The sequence below is a fragment of the Mustelus asterias genome, chromosome 26 (genome assembly GCF_964213995.1).
Source record: "Mustelus asterias chromosome 26, sMusAst1.hap1.1, whole genome shotgun sequence".
Classification (NCBI taxonomy): Eukaryota; Metazoa; Chordata; class Chondrichthyes; order Carcharhiniformes; family Triakidae; genus Mustelus; species Mustelus asterias.
In genome coordinates this window covers 17,261,307-17,284,133 of record NC_135826.1, presented here as the reverse complement: position 1 = coordinate 17,284,133, position 22,827 = coordinate 17,261,307, and the positions used below count along the sequence as shown (strand labels likewise).

The following is a 22,827-nucleotide window of genomic DNA, read 5'->3' as shown; positions in this document are numbered from 1 at the left end:
GGGGGCAGGGGGTTACGATCGGTCTGGGTCGTGGGGGGGGAGGGGTTGGGAGAATAAGGGGGACAGTTATGTTGTGGGGGTGGGACGATGTCTGTGGGGCCATCGCTCCCAGGCCGCTTTATCCGCTTTTTATGTCTCGGGAATGATGTGACAGGGGAGCGTTTTTCAACTTTTTTTTACTGCGCATGCGCAGTTGAAGGCTCCATTCGGAGCAGCAGCGTTTCGGGCACGATAAGCCCCGCCCACAGTGCGATTCAGATTTGCAACTTTTTTTTAGGCTAAGTGTGTATGGGAGCGCCTGAGAACAGGTTTCCAAGTCAGATCTGAATTACGCCCAGATTCAGCACTTAGAATCAAAATGGCAAAATTACCCCCTATATATCCCCGCAGGTTCAATTCGAACTCTCTTCACATGATGGAAACTGGGCTATACTGCGAAAGCCCAACAACTTACCCATCCACTTCCCACCCACCCACTATGTTTTCATGGGTAGCCAAGCTACTTTGGCACATTGGGACACAATCATGCAGATAAGCCCCTGCGGCTGATTAACGGTGCTCTTCATCGTAAAATCTAGCAGGAAAAGCCCAAAAGATTAACAATAACTGATCGTCTAGAACCATAGAATCCTACAGTGCCGAAGGAGGCCATTCGGCCCATCGAGTCTCCACTAACCACAATCCCACCCCAGCCCTATCCCCATAACCCGATACATTTACCCTAGCTAATCCTCCGACAGTAAAGGGCAATTTCGCATGGTCAATCCACCTAACCTGCACATCTTTGGACTGTGGGAGGAAACCGGAGCGCCCAGAGGAAACCCACGTAGACACGGGGAGAATATGCAAACTCCTCACAGACAGTTACCCAAGCCGGGAATTAAACCCAGCTCCCTGGCGCTGTGAGGCAGCAGTGCTAACCAATGTGCCACCATGCCACCGCATGGGTCCAATAGAAGAGGAGGTTTTCCTCTGAAACCCTTCTGGAATTATATGAGCTGCTGTTCCCTTCCTGAAAAAAAAAGGGATGGGGACGTAAGGCAGAAATTCAGGGAGTTAGGGTGGAAGCTTAGAGCCAGAACAAATAGAGTTGTGATCTCTGGTTTGTTACCCGTGCCACGTGCTAGCGAGGAGAGGAATAGGGAGAGAGAACAGTTGAACACGTGGCTACAGGGATGGTGCAGGAGGGAGGGATTCAGATACCTGGATAATTGGGGGTCATTCTGGGGTAGGTGGGACCTCTGCAAACGGGATGGTCTACACCTGAACCAGAGGGGTACCAATATCCTGGGGGGGAAATTTGCTAATGCTCTTCGGGAGGGTTTAAACTAATTCGGCAGGGGAATGGGAACCTGAATTGTAGCTCCAGTGTACAGGAGGTTGAGAGTAGTGAGGTCATGAATAAGGTTTCAAGGTCGCAGGAGTGTACCGGCAGGCAGGAAGGTGTTTTGAAGTGTGTCTACTTCAACGCCAGGAGCATCTGGGATAAGGTGGGTGAACTTGCAGCATGGGTTGGTACCTGGGACTTCGATGTTGTGGCCATTTCGGAGACATGGATAGAGCAGGGACAGGAATGGTTGTTGCAGGTTCCGAGGTTTAGATGTTTCAGTAAGAGCAGGGAAGGTGATAAAAGAGGTGGAGGTGTGGCATTGTTAGTCAAGGACAGTATTACGGTGGCAGAAAGGACGTTTGATGAGGAACCGTCTACTGAGGTAGTATGGGCTGAGGTTAGAAACAGGAAAGGAGAGGTCACCCTGTTGGCAGTTTTCTATAGGCCTCCAAAAAGTTCCAGAGATGTAGAGGAAAGGATTGCAAAGATGATTCTGGGTAGGAGCGAAAGTAACAGGGTAGTTGTTATGGGGGACTTTAACTTTGCAAATATTGACTGGAAAAGCTATAGTTCGAGTTCTTTAGAGGGGTCAGTTTTTGTCCAATGTGTGCAGGAGGGTTTCCTGACACAGTATGTAGATAGGCCAACAAGAGGCGACGCCACTTTGCATTTGGTACTGGGTAATGAACCAGGCCAGGTGTTAGATTTGGAGGTAGGTGAGCACTTTGGTGATAGTGACCACAATTCGGTTACGTTTACTTTAGCGATGGAAAGGGATAGGTATATACTGCAGGGCAAGAGTTATAGCTGGGGGAAAGGAAATTATGATGCGATTGGGCGAGATTTAGGATGCAGAGGATGGGGAAGGAAACTGCAGGGGATGGGCACAATTGAAATGTGGAGCTTGTTCAAGGAACAGCTACTGTGTGTCCTTGATAAGTATGTACCCGTCAGGCAGGGAGGAAGTGGTTGAGCGAGGGAACCGTGGTTTACAAAAGATGCTGAATCTCTTGTGAAGAGGAAGAAGACTTATGTAAAGATGAGACGTGAAGGCCCAGTTAGGGAGCTTGAGAGCTACAAGTTAGCCAGGAAGGACCTAAAGAGTTAAGAAGAGCCAGGAGGGGACATGATAAGTCTTTGGCAGGTAGGATCAAGGAAAACCCTAAAGCTTTCTATAGGTAGAATCATAGAAAATAGAAACCCTACAGTACAGAAAGAGGCCATTTGGCCCATCGAGTCTGTACCGAACACAATCCCACCCAGGCCCTACCCCCATATCCACCCACTAATTCCTCTAAGCTGCACATCTCAGGACACTAAGGGGCAACTTTAGCATGGTCAATCAATCTAACCCGTACATCATTGGACTGTGGGAGGAAACCAGAGGAAACCCACGCAGACACGAGGAGAATGTGCAAACTCCACACAGACAGTGACCCAAGCCGGGAATCGAACCCAGGTCCCTGGAGCTGTGAAGCATCAGTGCTAACCACTGTGCTACCGTGCCGCCCGATGTATGTCATTAGGTATGTCAGGAATAAAAGAATGACAAAGGTAAGATTAGGGCCAGTCAAGGACAGTAGTGGGAAGTTGTGCATGGAGCCTGAAGAGATAGGAGAGGCGCTAAATGAATATGTTTCATCAGTATTCACGCAGGAAAAAGACAATGTTGTTGAGGAGAATACTGAGATACAGGCTATTGGGCTAGATGGGATTGAGGTTAATAAGGAGGAGGTGTTAGCAATTCTGGAAAGTGTGAAAATAGATAAGTCCCCTGGATTTATCCCAGGATTCTCTGGGAGGCTAGGGAGGAGATTGCAGAGCCTTTGGCTTTGATCTTTATGTCGTCATTGTCTACAGGAATAGTGCCAGAAAACTGGATGATAGCAAATGTTGTCCCCTTGTTCAAGAAGGGGAGTAGAGACAAACCTGGTAATTATAGACCAGTGAGCCTTACTTCTATTGTGGGCAAAGTTTTGGAAAGGATTATAAGAGATTGGACTTATAATCATCTAGGAAGGAATAATTTGATTAGGGATAGTCAACACGGCTTTGTGAAGGGTAGGTCGTGCCTCACAAACCTTATTGAGTTCTTTGAGAAGGTGACCAAAGAGGTGGATGAGGGTAAAGCAATTGATGTGGTGTATAGGGATTTCAGTAAAGCATTTGATAAGGTTCCCCACAGTAAGCTATTGCAGAAGATACGGAGGCATGGGATTGAGGGTGATTTAGCGGTTTGGATCAGGAATTGGCTAGCTGTAAGAAGACAGAGGGTGGTGGTTGATGGGAAATGTTCATCCTGGAGTTCAGTTACTAGTGGTGTACCGCAAGGATCTGTTTTGGGGCCGCTGCTGTTTGTCATTTTTATAAATTACCTGGATGAGGGCGTGGAAGGATGGATTAGTAAATTTGCAGATGACAAGGGCGGCACGGTAGCACAGTGGTTAGCACTGCTGCTTCACAGCTCCAGGGTCCCGGGTTCAATTCCCGGCTCGGGTCACTGTCTGTGTGGAATTTGCACATTCTCCTCGTGTCTGCGTGGGTTTCCTCCGGGTGCTCCGGTTTCCTCCCACAGTCCAAAGATGTGCGGGTTAGGTTGATTGGCCAGGTTAAAAATTGCCCCTGAGATGTGTAGGTTAGAGGGATTAGCGGGTAAATATGTGGGGATAGGGCCTGGGTGGGATTGTGGTCGGTGCAGACTCGATGGGCCGAATGGCCTCCTTCTGCACTGTAGTGTTTCTATGATTCTATGATTTCTATGATTCTATGACACTAAAGTCAGTGGAGTTGTGGACAGTGCGGAAGGATGTTGCAGGCTACAGAGGGACATAGATAAGCTGCAGAGCTGGGCTGAGAGGTGGCAAATGGAGTTCAATGCGGAAAAGTGTGAGGTGATTCACTTTGGAAGGAGTAACAGGAATACAGAGTACTGGGCTAATGGTAAGAAACTTGGTAGTGTGGATGAACAGAGAGATCTCGGTGTCCATGTGCACAGATCCCTGAAAGTTGGCACGGTTGATAGGTTGTTAAGAAGGCGTACGGAGTGTTAGCTTTTATTGGTAGAGGGATTGAGTTTTGGAGCTAGGAGGTCATGTTGCAGCTGTACAAAACTCTGGTGCGGCCGCACTTGGGGTATTGCGTACAGTTCTGGTCGCCGCATTATAGGAAGGATGTGGGAGCCTTGGAAAGGGTGCAAAGGAGATTTACCAGGATGTTGCCTGGTATGATGGGAAGGTCTTATGAGGAAAGGCTGAGGGACTTGAGGTTGTTTTTGTTAGAGAAAAGAAGGTTAAGAGGTGACTTAATAGAGACATCCAAGATAATTTGAGGATTAGACAGGGTGGATAGTGAGAGCCTTTTTCCTCGGATGGTGATAGCTAGCACGAGGGGACATAGCTTTAAATTGAGGGGTGATAGATATAGGACAGATGTCAGAGGTAGGTTCTTCACTCAGAGAGTAGTAAGGGCGTGGAATGCCCTGCCTGCAGCAGTAGTGGACTCGCCAATATTAAGGGTATTTAAATGGTCATTGGATAAACAGATGGATGATATTGGAATAGTGTAGGTTAGAGGGGCTTTAGATTGGTTCCACTGGTCGGCGCAACATCGAAGGCCAAAGGGCCTGTACTGCGCTGTAATGTTCTATATAATGAGTAAAAATGTCAAACATTAGCAAATGCTCTGACAAAATAATCAATTGCTTAACTGCAGACGTGAAAAGCAGGCTATTCATTTTTTAATTAATTTTATTTACTGAAATTTTACAAATGTTTACTTGAAATGAGAATTTGCCCAATTTTGTGGCACACGATAAGAAAAATAAACACGCCCCAAGAAAGAACTTCAGTAAAACAAAGCAAAGAAATTCAAAATAAACTTGAACCATTAATAAAGGTGGAACAAAAATAAATTCAGTCTGCACCTTTGTATTATAGGAAAGATGTGGAAGTGTTGGAAAGGGTGCAGAGGAGATTTACCAGGATGTTGCCTGGTATGGTGGGAAAATCGTATGAGGAAAGGCTGAGGGGCTTGAGGTTGTTTTCGTTAGAGAGAAGACGGTTAAGAGGTGACTTAATAGAGGCATACAAGACGATCAGAGGATTAGATAGGGTGGATAGTGAGAGCCTTTTTCCTCGGATGGTGATGGCTAGCACGAGGGGACATAGCTTTAAATTGAGGGGTGAGAGATATAGGACAGATGTTAGAGGTAGGTTCTTTACTCAGAGAGTAGTAAGGGCGTGGAATGCCCTGTCTGCAGCAGTAGTGGACTCGTCAACATTAAGAGCATTCAAATGGTTATTGGATAAACATATGGATGATATTGGAATAGTGTAGATTAGAGGGGCTTTAGATTGGTTCCACTGGTCGGCGCAACATCGAGGGCCGAAGGGCCTGTACTGCGCTGTAATGTTCTATGTTCTATGTTCTACACAATTCTGGCAATTGGAGTTTTCAATCGTAACCAACAAATCATGAAGTTTTGCACAAGATTAATGGGAATGATGTAATTGCTTTTTTAATTTCAAAATATTGCTGAACTGAGGTTTCAAGCTTGAGGAGCCAATTATTAGAATGGACTTCAAATGCTCATCAGATAAATTTGCTCAATATTTGGACTTGACATCCTTCATTTTTGAAAATGTTTGTTCACACAGGTACGTTGTACCAAAAACTGATACAAATCCACAAGCAAATCGCTTCAAATTTGGAAACTGCTCGGGCTGCAAAGATTTATAAAATTGGATCAGATTTCCTTCTTTATACTGGTCTTTCAGCATGTCATCTGATTGGAGATCAATAATTTCCATTTGAAACTGACTTGGGAGTGTTTCAACATTGCAGCCAAATGGATTTTGAAACAGCTTTATTTCATCTGTGTTTCCATCAAGATCAGAAGATCGTTCCTGAAATTGTTTTTGCAAGTCTTTAATGATTTCTGTTGCAAATGAAGGAGGAAATTCTGCTTCACTTTCTTCATGAAATTTTTCACAACATGGAAAATGAACCAAGTTATGAACTTTCAGCTGTCCTTGAAATAGCATCAGTTTTGCCCTGAATGCCTTGACATCCGCGAATAGATCACAAATCAAATTTGTTTCACCTTGCAACTTCAGATTCAATTGATTCATATGGCTTGTCACGTCTGCAAAAAATGCGAATTTCCAAAGCCAGTCAGCGTTTGATAAAAGTGGTTTGGGTCGATTCTTCTCTGTGAGAAAGGAATCAATTTCCTCTCTGAGCTGAAAGAACCGTGATAGAACCTTTCCACAACTAAGCCATCGAACTGCTGTATAATAAGGCAAGTCACCAAACTCAGAATCAGTTTCTTTCAGAAAATCACGAAACTGGCGATGATTAAGCCCGTGAGATCAAATGAAATTCACTGTGGAAACAACAGGTTTCAGAACACAAGACATATCCACATATTTTCCGCACAATGCTTGTTGATGGATAATACAATGCAGAAACATGGGCTTTGAGAATCCACCAACCTCACAAGCTTTTGTGATTTGTCCAACCAAACCTTTCTTCACCCCAGACATGTTCTTTCCTCCATCAATTGTCACGCATTGCAGTTTATTCCATGCCAGGTTATATTCTAACAGTTTTTTGCAATTCTTTGAAGATGCTTTCTCCAGTTACTGTGCTGTGCATGCTATGCACTGATGCTAATTCTTGTGTCACATTAAATTCACTGTCGACGCCACGGATGAATACTAGGAGTTGTGATGTGTCACACACATCAGTCGATTCATCAAGTGCGAGAGCATACAACTGAAAATTTCTTGCTTTGTCTGCAATTTGATGAAATATATTGCTTCCTATATCCTCAATTCTACGAGCAACAGGATTTGGCGCAAGACTGATGACTTTGAACAGATTTGCTTTTTCTGGGCATAACTCTTCCACTGCTTCCATTATACACTGATGAGATCTCCATTAGTGAATGGCTTTCCTCTTTTAGCCAACACATAAGCTAGTTTGTAACTGGCCCTGGTTAAAGCTTCATTTTCAGTTATCTTCTGCGTAAAAAAAGCTTATTGGGAAAGCAACCTGCGTTGCATTGATTCAAATGTTTCCGAACGCTGTGTTCCTGTGATTTGGGAATAATTTGGTTCATGTTTGGTCTCATAGTGCCGACGTACATTGTACTCCTTCAAAACTGCAACAGTTTCATTGCATATGACACACAAGGCTTTATCACCTGCTTGTATAAAGAAGTACTTTACACCCCATTCTTCATTAAACAGACGGCACTCACTGTCCACTTTTCTTTTCTTTTTTCCTTCCATAACTGAATTGGTCTGAATTGCCGCCATCATTGTCATTGTTCTCGCTCATTTCAGACAGATGGAGCTTACGGATTGGATAAAGCAGCTGTCACTCAGTCAATGCAGAGCGGCAATTGGATAACACATGTCTCAATTGCTGATTCGTTTAATGAACTGTCAGTCACAAGACGACAGCTCTGATTGGACAATAGGCCGGTAAAGAGGGCGGGGACTCCCATGGTTCCATCAGACACCGCGCGGAGCGGCAGCAAATGTCCGGCCTGTGGCTTCTGTCCCTGTGTCCGGATCCTGAGTCAGCAGCGGGGTTCCGGACGCGGGAGTGTTTTCGGCAGCGGGAATCCCACCCCGCCCCACTGGCTGCGGGCCAGATGTTAGCCCGCTGCGGGCCGGATGTGGCCCGCGGGCCGTAGTTTGGAGACCCCTGGTAAAGAATCATAGAATCCCACAGTGCCGAAGGAGGCCATTCAGCCCATCGAGTCTCCACTAACCACAATCCCACCCCAGCCCTATCCCCATAACCCCATGCATTTACCCTAGCTAATCCCCCTGACACTAAAGGGCAATTTTGCATGGCCAATCCACCTAACCAGCACATCTTTGGACTGTGAGAGGAAACCGGAGCACCCGGAGGAAACCCACGTAGACACGGGGAGAATGTGCAAACTCCTCACAGACAGTTACCCAAGCCGGGAATTAAACCCAGCTCCCTGGTGCTGTGAGGCAGCAGTGCTAACCACTGTGCCACCATGCCTCGCCATGAGCCCAATAGAAGAGGAAATTTTCCTCTGAACCCTCCTGGAATTATATTCTTCCCTTCCACTTCCCACCCATCTGGCTGGGTTTACTTTCTGGTCCTCCATACACATTGGACTCGAGCTGGCTTTTTGTCTCAGATTGCCAGTCAGCAAGCTGGCTTTCCTGCAAGAGGAAATAACCAGATACTCAGTGCTGAGCACCTCCCAAAGCCCACGAACCCGCCCACCACTCCACCCAACTCCTCCCAATTATGAAGCCCACCTTTCTGTGCCTGTCTCACATTATGTGGGTGAGGTTTTCCAGTCACACCCACCCCAAGGCCAGAAATCCCCCCAGAGGTCAACGGACCTTTAAATGGTCTGTCACATTTTTCATCCGGCTTGTGCTGATTCCTGCAGCGGGCAGCACCAGGATCCCTGGATCTCTGTCATGCTGTTGTGTTGTGTCTCTATCACTCTGTCTGTGCGCCTCTCTTTCTATTTCGCATTCTCCAGTCACGAATCTCAGCTGGGACACGGCTGGTTTGGTTCAAATGCCCATTTTATTCTCTTTCTGAGCCTACGTGAGCAGAGAACAAAATCAGGTGGGTGAAACTGACTTCCAACCCATCTTCCTGCCAGTTCATTTGGATTAAAATCAGGAAAAGCAGAACATGGGGGTGCTGGAAATCGGAAATCATAGGATCCCGACAGTGCAGAAAGAGGCCATTCAGCCCATTGAGCCTGCACCAAAAACAACCCCGCTCAGGCCCTATCCCCGAGGCCAGTCTTCTGTAAAGAACGACTGTTGCCACTATTTGTTGGTGGTGGAGGGATTGAATGTTTGTGGAAAGTGTAGCAATCTAACAGGGTGCTTTGTCCTGGATTGTGTCGAGCTTGTTGAGTGTTGCTGGTGCTGCATTCACCTGGGCAATTGGAGAATATTCCATCACGTTCCTGACTTGTGCCTTGTAGATAGTGGGCATACTTTGTGGGGGGGTTGGTCAGGAGGTGAATTACTTGCCACAGAATTCCTAGCCTTTGACCTGCTCTGGTAGCACAGTATTTATATGGCCAGTCCATTCCAGTTTCTGGTCAACACCCCAGGATGTTGATAGTGGGGAATTCAGAGATGGTAATGCCATTGAGTGTCAAGGAGGGATGGACAGATCCTCTCTTGTTGGAGATGATCATTGCCTGGCACTTATTACTTGTCATTTGCCATCCCAAGCCTGGATATTGTCCAGGTCTTGCTGCATTTGGAGATGGACTGCTTTAGCATCTGAGGAGTCATGAACATTGTGCAGTCATAGCAAACATCCCCACTTCTGACCTTATGCTGGAAGAATGGTCATTGATAAGGCAGCTGAAGATGGTTGGGCCTAGGACACCATCCTGACGAACTCTTGCAGTGGTGTCCTGGAACTGAGATGATTGACCTCCATTCACCACAACCATCTTCCTTTGTGCCAGGTATGGCTCCAGCCAGCTGAGAGTTTTTCCCCTGATTCCCTTTTTGCTAAGGCTCTTTGATGCCATGCTCAGACAAGTGATGCCTCGATGTTGGAGGCAGTGACTGTCACCTCAGCGCTAGAATTCAGCTTTTTTGTCCATGTTTGAAACAAGGCTATAATGAATCAGGAGCTGAGTGAGCCTGGCAAAACCCAAACGGGGTTTCATTGAGCAGGTTATTGCTGAGCAGGTGCTGCTTGATAGCACTGTCGATGGCCCCTTCCATCACTTTACTGATGATCGAGAGTAGGCTGATTGGGCGGTAATTTCCGGGATGGATTTGTCTTGTTTCTTATGTACAGGATGTTCCTGGGCAATTTTCCGCATTGCCGGGTAGATGCCAGTGTACTGGAAGAGCTTGACGAGGGGAGCGGCAAATCTTTGTGCTGCAGGAATGCAGGATTTTCACAGTAACTTCATTGCAGTGTTAATGTAAGCTTACTTGTGACAATAATAAATAAACTTAAACTTATATTAGTAATTTAGTGGCGATCAGGCACAGGTCGGCGGCCTGCGGGATTTACTGACCAACTATCAGCCTGTCTCAGTTGGCAACACTTCAGATTCTGAAGGTTTTTTTGCAAGAAGTTCATATAAAATCTGAAAGACTTTTCTAAATATTGTAACAGTAAAGTTAACAATGTCAATGCCATTTTTTCTGTTATTGATAAGTTTAAAATAAATAAGATTAAATTTAGAATAAAGGACAGATTACATTTAAGGGACCTATGATAAAGAAATCCCCTCCCCTGAGCACCTCCAGCTGCTGCGCCCTCTGGAGGTCCACTGCTCTGCGTGCCCACCTGACGTCAGCGCGTCTCGCTCCGTGCCCACCTGACGTCAGCGCGTCTCTGCGCGTGTCCCCGTGACGTCAGCGCGTCTCTGCCCCGCCGCCCAGACTCTGGTTCCCTCTCTCGCTGTCGGCGCCGTTCTGCCCGCCATGTCGGTCAACTACGCAGCCGGACTGTCCGAGTACGAGCACAAGGGGAAATGCGGCCTGCCTGAGGTAAGAAACCGCAGGCCTCGCAGCCTGGGAGCCCGGGATGGGACCGACACCGGGCTCACTGGGGAGGGAGCCCAGGAAGAGACTGCCCCCAGGGCCTCGCACAGCGGCTGGGGGAAGAGCGCAGGAGGCACAGGGTGTTGGGGGAGGGGCACAGAGGGGCGGGGCGGAGGGTGCTGGGGGGGCGGGGCTGGGGGTGCTGGGGGGTGCGGTGCTGGGGTGGGGCGGGGTGGGGCGGGGGGAGCTGGGGGGGTGGGGCTGGGGGGGTGGGGCGGGGGGAGCTGGGGGGGTGGGGCGGAGGGAGCTGGGGGGGGCGGGGCGGGGGGAGCTGGGGGGGGCGGGGCGGGGGGAGCTGGGGGGGGGGGCGGGGGGAGCTGGGGGGGGGCGGGGGGAGCTGGGGGGGGCGGGGGGAGCTGGGGGGGGCGGGGTGGGGGAGCTGGGGGGGGCGGGGTGGGGGAGCTGGGGGGGGCGGGGTGGGGGAGCTGGGGGGGGCGGGGTGGGGGAGCTGGGGGGGGCGGGGTGGGGGGGCTGGGGGGGTGGGGGGGCGGGGTGGGGGGGCTGGGGGGGCGGGGTGGGGGGGCTGGGGGGGCGGGGTGGGGGGGCTGGGGGGGCGGGGCGGGGGGCGCTGGGGGGCAGGGTGGGGGGGCGGGGCTGCTGGCGGGGCGGGGAGCTGGGGGGGGCAGGGCGGAGGGAGCTGGGGGGACGGGGCGGAGGGAGCTGAGGGGGCGGGGCGGAGGGAGCTGGGGGGGCGGGGCGGAGGGAGCTGGGGGGGCGGGGCGGAGGGAGCTGGGGGGGGCGGGGCGGAGGGAGCTGGGGGGGGCGGGGCGGAGGGAGCTGGGGGGGGCGGGGTGGAGGGAGCTGGGGGGGCGGGGCGGAGGGAGCTGGGTGGGGTGGAGTGGGGGCGGGGCGGAGGGAGCTGGTGGGGGCAGCACAGGGAGCTGGGGGGCGACCCGGAGGGAGCTGGGGGGGCGGGGCATAGGGAGCTGGGGTGCGGGGCGGAGGGAGCAGTGGGGGTGCGGGGCGGAGGGAGCTGGGGGGGGTGCGGGGCGGAGGGAGTTGGGGGAGGGGCGGAGGGAGCTGGGGGGGCGGGGTGGGGGGGGCGGGGTGGGGGGAGCTGGGGGGCGGGGCGGTGGAGCTGGGGGGTGGGGGCGGGGGCAGCTGGGGGGTGGGGGGAGCTGGGGTGGGGGGGGTTGGGTGGTGAGAGCTGGGGGCGGGGGGGGTTGGGTGGGGGTAGCTGGGGGATCGGTGCGGGAGGAGATGGGGGAGAGGGTGGCGTGTGCTGGGGGCGGGGTGGCGTGTGCTGGGGGCGGGGTGGCGTATGCTGGGGAGAAGATGGAGAGGATCTCCAAGAAGATTGCGCATGTCGACACAGACATCAAGTGAAGCGGCACTGCTCCGAAAGCTCGTGCTGCCCAATAGCTTGGCTCATGTGGATCAGGCCCGGGACAGGGTGGTTTGGTCGCTCGCCCTGTCTTGTCGGCCTGGATCTGGGGTGTCTCGACTTGTTGAGACTCTGAATTGGATTTGATTTGATTGAATTGGAAAAGTATATTTAAAAAAATAGACCTGTTGGACTTTAACCTGGTGTTGTGAGACGTCTTGCTGGGGTAGGGGCAGCAGGTGCTGAGGGATTGATTCCAGGCATGACGGGTTTGTCATATGAAGAGAGATTGAACAGTTTAGGCCAATACTCTGAGTTTTAGAGGAATGAAGGGTTCAGGGTGTAATTGGGTTGGATGATGATGGGGCAGTGATGGGTTGTCGATAGTGCCGCTGGAAGAGCTAACCAAGACATTGATTGGATTTTATTCCATTCTTTTATTATTCATAAATCAGTGAACCTCCTCTGAACTGCCTCCAATGCCACTACATCTTTCCTCAAATAACGGGACCAAAACTGTGCACAATACTCCAGGTACAGCCTCACCAATGCCTTGTATAGTTGCAACAATACTTCCTTCCTTTTATATTCTATTCCTTTAACTATAAATGCCAACTTTCCATTCACTTTCTTTATTATCGGCTGTACCTGCATGCTAGTTTTCTGTGACTCATGCACGAGGACATCCAGATCCCTCTGCACCAGAGCTCCCCAAAGTCTCTCCCCATTTAGATAATAAGTCGCCTTCCCATTTTTCCGTCCAAAATGCTTGACCTCACACTTATCCACGTTAACCTCAATCTGCCACATTTTGGCCGACTCTCCTAACCTGTCTATATCCATTTGTAAGGTTCTTATTTCCTCATTACAACGTACTGTCCCACCTATTTTTATGTCATCTGCAAATTTGTCTATTAGAGAACCTTCTGTCCCTGTATCCAAGTCGTTAATATAGAGCCATGTTCTGTTCAAAGACACTATATAAAAGTGTCAACATCTTCCCAATGTACACGTTATAAGTATTGTTGTACCAGGATTTTTCATGTTAATTGTCACATCAATGCCTTCTGAGAATTGGTGCCAAATACCTGGCTGTGCATACCCGAGTGTCACTGATGAGCTGTCGTAACATCATTCTATGTACTTAACTGGCAGCCATTTAGTATAGGTAAATATCATGAAATCATTCAAATCTCTTGTGAATAATCAGCTTCCATCTCGTACTCCTGTAATTTTAAATTCAAGTGAAATGAATACCTACATTAAGCAGCGTCAGCTGTCCCAAGCATCCCAACTCTGTCACCTGCACATGGCGCCCTCTTAACCTGACCCACTCTAACCTTATAAGAACATAAGAAATAGGAGCAGGAGTAGGCCATCTTGCCCCTCGAGCCTGCCCCACCATTCAATAAGATCATGGCTGATCTGATAGTGGTTTAGTTCCACTTACCCGCCCGCTCCCCATAACCCTTAATTCCCTTATAGAACATAGAACATTACAGCGCAGAACAGGCCCTTCGGCCCACGATGTTGCACCGACCAGTTAAAAAAAAAAACTGTGACCCTCCAACCTAAACCAATTTCTTTTCGTCCATGAACCTATCTACGGATCTCTTAAACGCCCCCAAACTAGGCGCATTTACTACTGATGCTGGCAGGGCATTCCAATCCCTCACCACCCTCTGGGTAAAGAACCTACCCCTGACATCGGTTCTATAACTACCCCCCCTCAATTTAAAGCCATGCCCCCTCGTGCTGGATTTCTCCATCAGAGGAAAAAGGCTATCACTATCCACCCTATCTAAACCTCTAATCATCTTATATGTTTCAATAAGATCCCCTCTTAGCCGCCGCCTTTCCAGCGAAAACAATCCCAAATCCCTCAGCCTCTCCTCATAGGATCTCCCCTCCATACCAGGCAACATCCTGGTAAACCTCCTCTGCACCCTCTCCAAAGCCTCCACATCCTTCCTGTAATGTGGGGACCAGAACTGCACACAGTACTCCAAGTGCGGCCGCACCAGAGTTGTGTACAGTTGCAACATAACGCTACGACTCCTAAATTCAATCCCCCTACCAATAAACGCCAAGACACCATATGCCTTCTTAACAACCTTATCTACTTGATTCCCAACTTTCAGGGATCTATGCACACATACACCTAGATCCCTCTGCTCCTCCACACTATTCAAAGTCCTCCCGTTAGCCCTATACTCAACACATCTGTTATTCCTACCAAAGTGAATTACCTCACACTTCTCCGCATTAAACTCCATCCGCCACCTCTCGGCCCAACTTTGCAACCTGTCTAAGTCTTCCTGCAAACTACGACACCCTTCCTCACTGTCTACCACACCACCGACTTTGGTGTCATCAGCAAATTTGCTAATCCACCCAACTATACCCTCATCCAGATCATTAATAAATATTACAAACAGCAGTGGCCCCAAAACAGATCCCTGAGGTACACCACTTGTAACCGCACTCCATGATGAATATTTACTATCAACCACCACCCTCTGTTTCCTATCCGCTAGCCAATTCCTGATCCAATTTCCTAGATCACCCCCAATCCCATACATCTGCATTTTCTGCAGAAGCCTACCATGGTGAACCTTATCAAACGCCTTACTAAAATCCATATATACCACGTCCACTGCCTTGCCCCCATCCACCTCCTTGGTCACTTTCTCAAAAAACTCAATAAGGTTAGTAAGGCACGACCTACCTGCCACAAAACCATGCTGACTATCACCTATCAATTCATTACTCTCCAAATAACTATAAATCCTATCCCTTATAATTTTTTCCAACATCTTGCCGACAACAGAAGTGAGACTCACCGGTCTATAATTCCCGGGGAAGTCTCTGTTCCCCTTCTTAAACAATGGGACAACATTCGCTAACCTCCAATCTTCTGGTACTATACCAGAGGCCAACGACGACCTGAAGATCAGAAATCTATCTACCTGTGACTTAAACATATTTAATGAGGTAGCCTCCACTGCTTCAATGGGCAGAGAATTCCAGAGATTCACTACCCTCTGAGAGAAGATGTTCCTCCTCAACTCTGTCCTAAACTGACTCCCCCTTATTTTGAGGCTGTGTCCTCTAGTTCTTGTTGCCTGCTTCCTCCATCTACTCACCCAGTTAGGTCTGCAGATCCACCTGTGACAATGATCAGTCAGCCTTGATCGTTTCTCTGGATGCTTATGAGAGATGTACATCTTCCCCCTTCATCCTCTACTTTTCCTTCACCTACAACCTAACAGTGATGATACATGAAGTTATTTGAAAAAGAGCAGAGGGAATTCTCCCAATCAACCTCGCTAAAACAGGTTTTCTGATTGTTTTCCTCCTCTCTGTGGGATTTTGAATATAAATTGACCGATACACTTCTCCATAGTATAAAGGTGATAAAACTTCAGAAGTATTTTGTTGTGAAGCATTTTGGGGCATTGTGAAAGACAGTGTATAAATGGAATAGTTTTTATTTCCCCTTGAAGCCCCTTCACAGTGGTACGGTTTAACACAATAACACGTGTAGAAACTGTTAGACGAATGAGCAGCCTTTGAGTTCGAAGACTCCTTACCGTCAACACCCCAAGTTAAAAACTTGAGCTACTAAGAATTTGTCGACAAAACTAATTTTGTGTAGACTCTGCAGAAAGTTGGAGAGGAGACAAATCCCATCCACCTGCAAATGAATTTGGTCCCATCCCATAGCGTGAATGGACATTGTTAATCACCCTCGAGAATAGCATGCTTCAAATAGTGAAGCTGCTTCCTCCGATGTCTCAGGATGCAGAATGGTTAAAGTGCAGGCTGATGGTCAGCTCCCCAATTGTTTGAAAACCGTTTAAAGAGAAACTTTTATGTAGCATATTTCACAGCTGTAGGATGTCCAGGAATGCTCTAGACCTAATGGGTCACTATTGTAGGAGCAGACACAGTAACCAGTGTATGCATCATCCTACAACAGCAAGTGAATGACTGACCTGATGACCTGTTTTTGATGGTGGTGTTTGATGGATATTGGCTGTGCCTCCACTGTCAGCAGGTAGATAGACTTAACATTTTATCCAGAAAGACAACACTTCTGATAATGCAGCCCCTTATACACTGCCTATCACAATGCGCCAAAGTGCTTCACATCCCGCACTGAGTGTCAGAGATTGTATGCCTAAGTCACAGGGTGGGTGCTTGGGCCACATCATTAGGACCCGGGTGAGAATGATGCCAATCGAAATGAACTGATATTTCACATTTAGTGATAACCTGGGACGGCAGAAAAAGCAGGAAAGTCTGGTCATAGCCACTGAATTACGTTTTGAATTGAAACCAGTTCCTTCCTCTTTGTGCATTGCAGATCTTTGATTCGTCTGAGGAACTGGAGAGAAAGGCGCTGGAACTGGCAGATCTGGTACAAAATGCCAGTTATGTGGTGGTGCATACGGGGGCTGGCATTAGCACGTCCTCAGGAATCCCGGACTTCAGGTACATTGCCATGGCGCCACAGTCTTTGTCTAGAACAGTGCCCTGCCACTGTGTGTCCTGTTTGCTGATGTATCTGAAATGCTTGGCTTAAACGGTACTGTCCAGTTGACACAGTTGACGGAATTCTACCGTGCCGTCCGCCACAGAATCAGAGCGGGCAAGGGGCGGACAATGGAAATGTCCGTTGACCTTAGGTGGGAATTTCTGGTCTCGCTCGACCGAGGCAGTAAAATCCCACCCAGTGTCTTAATGCGGCATCGGCCCTGTTTATATAACAGCTCCTTAAAGTCTTATCGCTCCACCTAGAATATAAAACAATAAGAATTCATGTTTGAATTAATTTTAAGTTAGACGTTTTGCTTTATGTTTCCACCTGTAGGGAAGGTCGAAACTAAGGATTATAAATATAAGATGGTCATGTCCTTCCCAAAAGAATGAATGTGGAACTCGCTACCTCAGGTAGTTGAGCTGATAGTGTGGATGCAATTAAGCGGAAGATAGAGAAATTGTATTCGGGAGAAAGAAATAAAAGAAAATGCTGATACAGTTGGATGAAATAAGATGGGAGAAGGTTTATATGTTGGGTCCTTTGGCCTGTTTCTGCTATAATCGTCATGTAATTTTTTATATTTTATTAGTGTCACAAGTAGGCTGACATTAACACTGCAATGAAGTTACTGTGAAAATTCCAGTCGCCACACTCCGGCATCTGTTCGGTAACACTGAGGGAGAATTTAGCATGGCCAATACACCTAACCAGCACGTCTTTTGGACTGTGGGAGGAAACCGGAGCACCCGGAGAAAACCCACGCAGACACGAGGAGAACGTGCAGACTCCACACAGACAGTGACCCAAGCCAGGAATCAAACCTAGGTCCCTGGTGCTGTGAGGCAGCAGTAATATTTAAATTTCTTCCTAGCCTTCCCCTCCCAATACCTACATCTCCTGCAGCTTCTACCACTACTCTCCAAACTCTTTTCCTCTGTTGCAAAATGCTGCCACATTTTTCCCTGTCACCGACAGCTATGCCTTCAGCTGTCCAGACCTCATGCTCTGAAATTCATTCCCACACCTCTTTACCTCCCTTCTCCTTTAAAAATCTTCCCAAAAACCAACCTGTGTGGAACCGGAGGAGATTGGTGAAGCATTGAACCAATATTTCTCTTCGGTGTTCACGCAAGGGGACATGAATATAGCTGAGGAGGACACTGGGTTGCAAGGGAGTAGAATAGACAGTATTACAGTTGATAAGGAGGATGTGCAGGATATTCTGGAGGGTCTGAAAATAGATAAATCCCCTGGTCCGGATGGGATTTATCCAAGGATTCTCTGGGAGGCAAGAGAAGTGATTGCAGAGCCTCTGGCTCTGATCTTCAGGTCGTCGTTGGCCTCTGGTATAGTACCAGAAGATTGGAGGTTAGCGAATGTTGTCCCATTGTTTAAGAAGGGGAACAGAGACTTCCCCGGGAATTATAGACCGGTGAGTCTCACTTCTGTTGTCGGCAAGATGTTGGAAAAAATTATAAGGGATAGGATTTATAGTTATTTGGAGAGTAATGAATTGATAGGTGATAGTCAGCATGGTTTTGTGGCAGGTAGGTCGTGCCTTACTAACCTTATTGAGTTTTTTGAGAAAGTGACCAAGGAGGTGGATGGGGGCAAGGCAGTGGACGTGGTATATATGGATTTTAGTAAGGCGTTTGATAAGGTTCACCATGGTAGGCTTCTGCAGAAAATGCAGATGTATGGGATTGGGGGTGATCTAGGAAATTGGATCAGGAATTGGCTAGCGGATAGGAAACAGAGGGTGGTGGTTGATAGTAAATATTCATCATGGAGTGCGGTTACAAGTGGTGTACCTCAGGGATCTGTTTTGGGGCCACTGCTGTTTGTAATATTTATTAATGATCTGGATGAGGGTATAGTTGGGTGGATTAGCAAATTTGCTGATGACACCAAAGTCGGTGGTGTGGTAGACAGTGAGGAAGGGTGTCGTAGTTTGCAGGAAGACTTAGACAGGTTGCAAAGTTGGGCCGAGAGGTGGCGGATGGAGTTTAATGCGGAGAAGTGTGAGGTAATTCACTTTGGTAGGAATAACAGATGTGTTGAGTATAGGGCTAACGGGAGGACTTTGAATAGTGTGGAGGAGCAGAGGGATCTAGGTGTATGTGTGCATAGATCCCTGAAAGTTGGGAATCAAGTAGATAAGGTTGTTAAGAAGGCATATGGTGTCTTGGCGTTTATTGGTAGGGGGATTGAATTTAGGAGTCGTAGCGTTATGTTGCAACTGTACACAACTCTGGTGCGGCCGCACTTGGAGTACTGTGTGCAGTTCTGGTCCCCACATTACAGGAAGGATGTGGAGGCTTTGGAGAGGGTGCAGAGGAGGTTTACCAGGATGTTGCCTGGTATGGAGGGGAGATCCTATGAGGAGAGGCTGAGGGATTTGGGATTGTTTTCGCTGGAAAGGCGGCGGCTAAGAGGGGATCTTATTGAAACATATAAGATGATTAGAGGTTTAGATAGGGTGGATAGTGATAGCCTTTTTCCTCTGATGGAGAAATCCAGCACGAGGGGGCATGGCTTTAAATTGAGGGGGGGTAGTTATAGAACCGATGTCAGGGGTAGGTTCTTTACCCAGAGGGTGGTGAGGGATTGGAATGCCCTGCCAGCATCAGTAGTAAATGCGCCTAGTTTGGGGGCGTTTAAGAGATCCGTAGATAGGTTCATGGACGAAAAGAAATTGGTTTAGGTTGGAGGGTCACAGTTTTTTTTTAACTGGTCGGTGCAACATCGTGGGCCGAAGGGCCTGTTCTGCGCTGTAATGTTCTATGTTCTATGTTCTAACCTCTTTTACCACATTCTCGGTCACAGTTGTCAAATTTGGTGCCTATTTCTGTTTGATTCCAGCACTAAAGTACCTTGGGACAGTTTAAGGTGCCCTGTAAATGCAAGTTGTATGAGAATATCTTAATAATGTTCCTAGTCAGGTTTTATCCATTATTGTTCACTTTGCTACCTTGTACAGGGAATGGTGAATATCCAGTGGGTTTGACCGGAGTAGCAAATGGCCATATTGCTTAATTGCCAACAACTGAAGTGCAGTTAGAGGATGGTGGGGGATCCACAGAACTTCACCATGCGCTTGCAGGTTGGAGATGAGTTTGAAAGGAGTTATTCATTTTCAGTTTCTTGAGAGCAAATTAGAAAGCAGAATGAATTCTGTGGGTGGAATTTTAGGAGATTTTTTCTAAGGGTCGGGCGGGCATGAAACTGGGAGAGTTTCAGATCTATTTTTTGGGCACGTTTTCAACCCTAATCTTATGAACGCTGTCTTTAAAATTTTGGGCCAGTCCTTTCTCGCTACGGAAGGCTTAACTCGCCAGACTGCTGACAGAGGGAGATAGTGCGCAGGTGCAGACCTCTGATGCTGCACATGCGCATTAACAGTAGCAGGGGTCTGACAGACAGAAAGAGAGCTGTCAGGCCCCTGGCTTTAAGTAGCACCCCCCCCCAATTTGCGGGGGCCCACAGCCCGAGACGCAGCCCCCATCGCCCAGACCGATTGCAGCCCCGCCCCTACTGATTGCAGCCCCGCTGCCCTTCCCCTCCCCAGGGGGGGGGGGGGCCTCAATGGCCTCCGGTTCCACCAACGAGGCCAACACGACTGTTCCCCGTTCGTGGGGAACAGGTGTTTTCCTCGCCGGAGAGAACCCCTCCTGGTGAGGCCATAAAGGCAAAGCGAGCCCGGACGATTGAGCGACGGCTTCACGAAACACATTTAAAACACTCTTAATAAATTTAAATAAATTAATCAACTTCTCACCCATTTCCGGCGAGAGGCTGACCGTGCCGGAAATCCAGGTGTCGTAAAATCGCACCGGTGGCGAAAACCGGCGCCATTCGCGGGAACCGTTTTAGGCCCGATTTTACGGATTTTCCCACCGCAAAATGGGCATGGAGCAGTGGTAAAGTTCCACCCTGTATCTGTCTTTTGTTCTGTTCTCAGTGAGGCAAGCAGCACTTCTCTCCAAGTGCCTGCAGATGGTGCTGTTGCAGCATGGTGGAACCTTTACCTGTTAGTCTGGCTATCTCCTGCCCATTTAGAATCATAGAAATCATAGAATCATAGAAACCCTACAGTGCAGAAGGAGGCCATTCGGCCCATCGATTCTGCACCGACCACAATCCCACCCAGGCCCTACCCCCACATATTTACCCGCTAATCCCACTAACCTACGCATCTCAGGACTCTAAGGGGCAATTTTTAACCTGGCCAATCAACCTAACCCGCACATCTTTGGACTGTGGGAGGAAACCGGAGCACCCGGAGGAAACCCACGCAGACACGAGGAGAATGTGCAAACTCCACACAGACAGTGACCCAAGCCGGGAATCGAACCCGGGACCCTGGAGCTGTGAAGCAGCAGTGCTAACCACTGTGCTACCGTGCCGCCCACGCCAGAGCAAAGTCAAAACTATAAAGTAAATTAATGGTTGCTATAAGTTATTGTAAGACTTCATTTGTATAATTCCAAATTAAAAGTTCTAAAATAAATCCATGAAATGTAAAACCTTGTTAAATTCATAACCCTGTCAGCAATACCTTCTCTCCCCCACTCTCTCCCATCACCACACCGTTACCATAAGTCCACCTAAGATTTATCCTTTTACTTGTCTAAATACTCCCCCTCAATGACGTTATTTGGAAAGGATAAGATCGGTTTTCACATAAGCATCCAACTCCACCTGTCTCAATCCCTCTACTGCTCCTCTCCTTTCGGACTTGTTTCTCTGATACCCATTTGCAACCATTCATATCCCCTCAGCTCTGTTCTCAACTGCAAGCTGCAAAGACCAACGCGGCAGTAGATATGGGTGCCTTGAAATAACTCCCAAAACCACGCCAGAGCAAAGTCAAAACTATAAAGTAAATTAATGGTTGCTATAAGTTATTGTAAGACTTCATTTGTATAATTCCAAATTAAAAGTTCTAAAATAAATCCATGAAATGTAAAACCTTGTTAAATTGAATCCAGTGGCGGCACTCTGCCTGTTGTGGAGCCTCCTCCTTGGGTTTAGTGTTTTTGGTATCATACCAAGAAGCGTTCATACTCCAGAACTTTGGGATCATGACAGAGTGTGGGATGAAGTTGTGTCCCAATCTGATCTTGTAGGTATTGTCCCCTATTGCTCCCACTCTAACTGCCCATTTGTATTCATAACCCTGTCAGCAATACCTTCTCTCCCCCACTCTCTCCCATCACCACACCGTTACCATAAGTCCACCTAAGATTTATCCTTTTACTTGTCTAAATACTCCCCCTCAATGACGTTATATGGAAAGGATGAGATCGGTTTTCACATAAGCATCCAACTCCACCTGTCTCAATCCCTCTACTGCTCCTCTCCTTTCGGACTTGTTTCTCTGATACCCAGCCTTGGCGGAGCTGCATTTTCTTACAGGTAAATGTTGGGGAGAGCAAAGTCAACCATAACCAGAAAGACCATCCACTTCCAGTTCCATATCATCATCTGCCTCCACTCGTGCCTCAGCTCATCAGCTGATGGCATCCTTATCTGTACTTTTGTCATCTCCAGACTTGGCTATCCCAGTGCTCTCCTGACCAGTCCCCCATCTCCCACCGTCTGTAACCCTGTTGGCTGCATCCACCTCGCACCTCACTTCAATTGTACATCAGTGCAGTGCTCAATGAGCTGCAGTGGCTCTCGATTTCCCCCACCACCCCAACTTTATCATTTACATCTTTGTGTTTAAGTCTCTTTGCAGGGACTTTAGCCCCTCTTTACCCTGTAACCACTTAGACCCTTTCAAAACTCATTGTTTTTCCCAACTCTGACCTCTGTTGAATTTTCCCTCCCGCCCTAATGATCACACACTCTACAATTCTGTATCTACATATCTAACTCTCACTTTTCTTAATCTTCTCTTTGACGAACTCTGTAGTCACCCCTTCCAGTAACTCCTGTTTAACTCTGGACCCTATTTTTGTAAAAATCCTGGGAGCTTGCTTATACAATAAAGATGTTATATATATGCAAGTTATTTTATGGT

General features: G+C 48.1%; 1 protein-coding gene across 2 annotated transcripts in view; it reads left to right on the top strand.

Annotated features, from left to right (window-relative positions):
* Positions 1–10,728: 10,728 nt before the first annotated feature.
* sirt6 (sirtuin 6) overlaps positions 10,729–22,827 on the top strand; it is a 53,253-nt gene continuing 41,154 nt past the window's right edge. The window contains exons 1-2 of one of the 2 annotated variants that reach the window (XM_078198215.1): positions 10,729–10,875; positions 16,623–16,750. In XM_078198215.1, coding sequence (XP_078054341.1) covers positions 10,810–10,875; positions 16,623–16,750 — 194 coding nt within the window. In that variant the 5' untranslated portion in view covers positions 10,729–10,809. The remainder of the gene's footprint in view (positions 10,876–16,622; positions 16,751–22,827) is intronic. The other variant, XM_078198214.1, reaches the window with a different exon arrangement.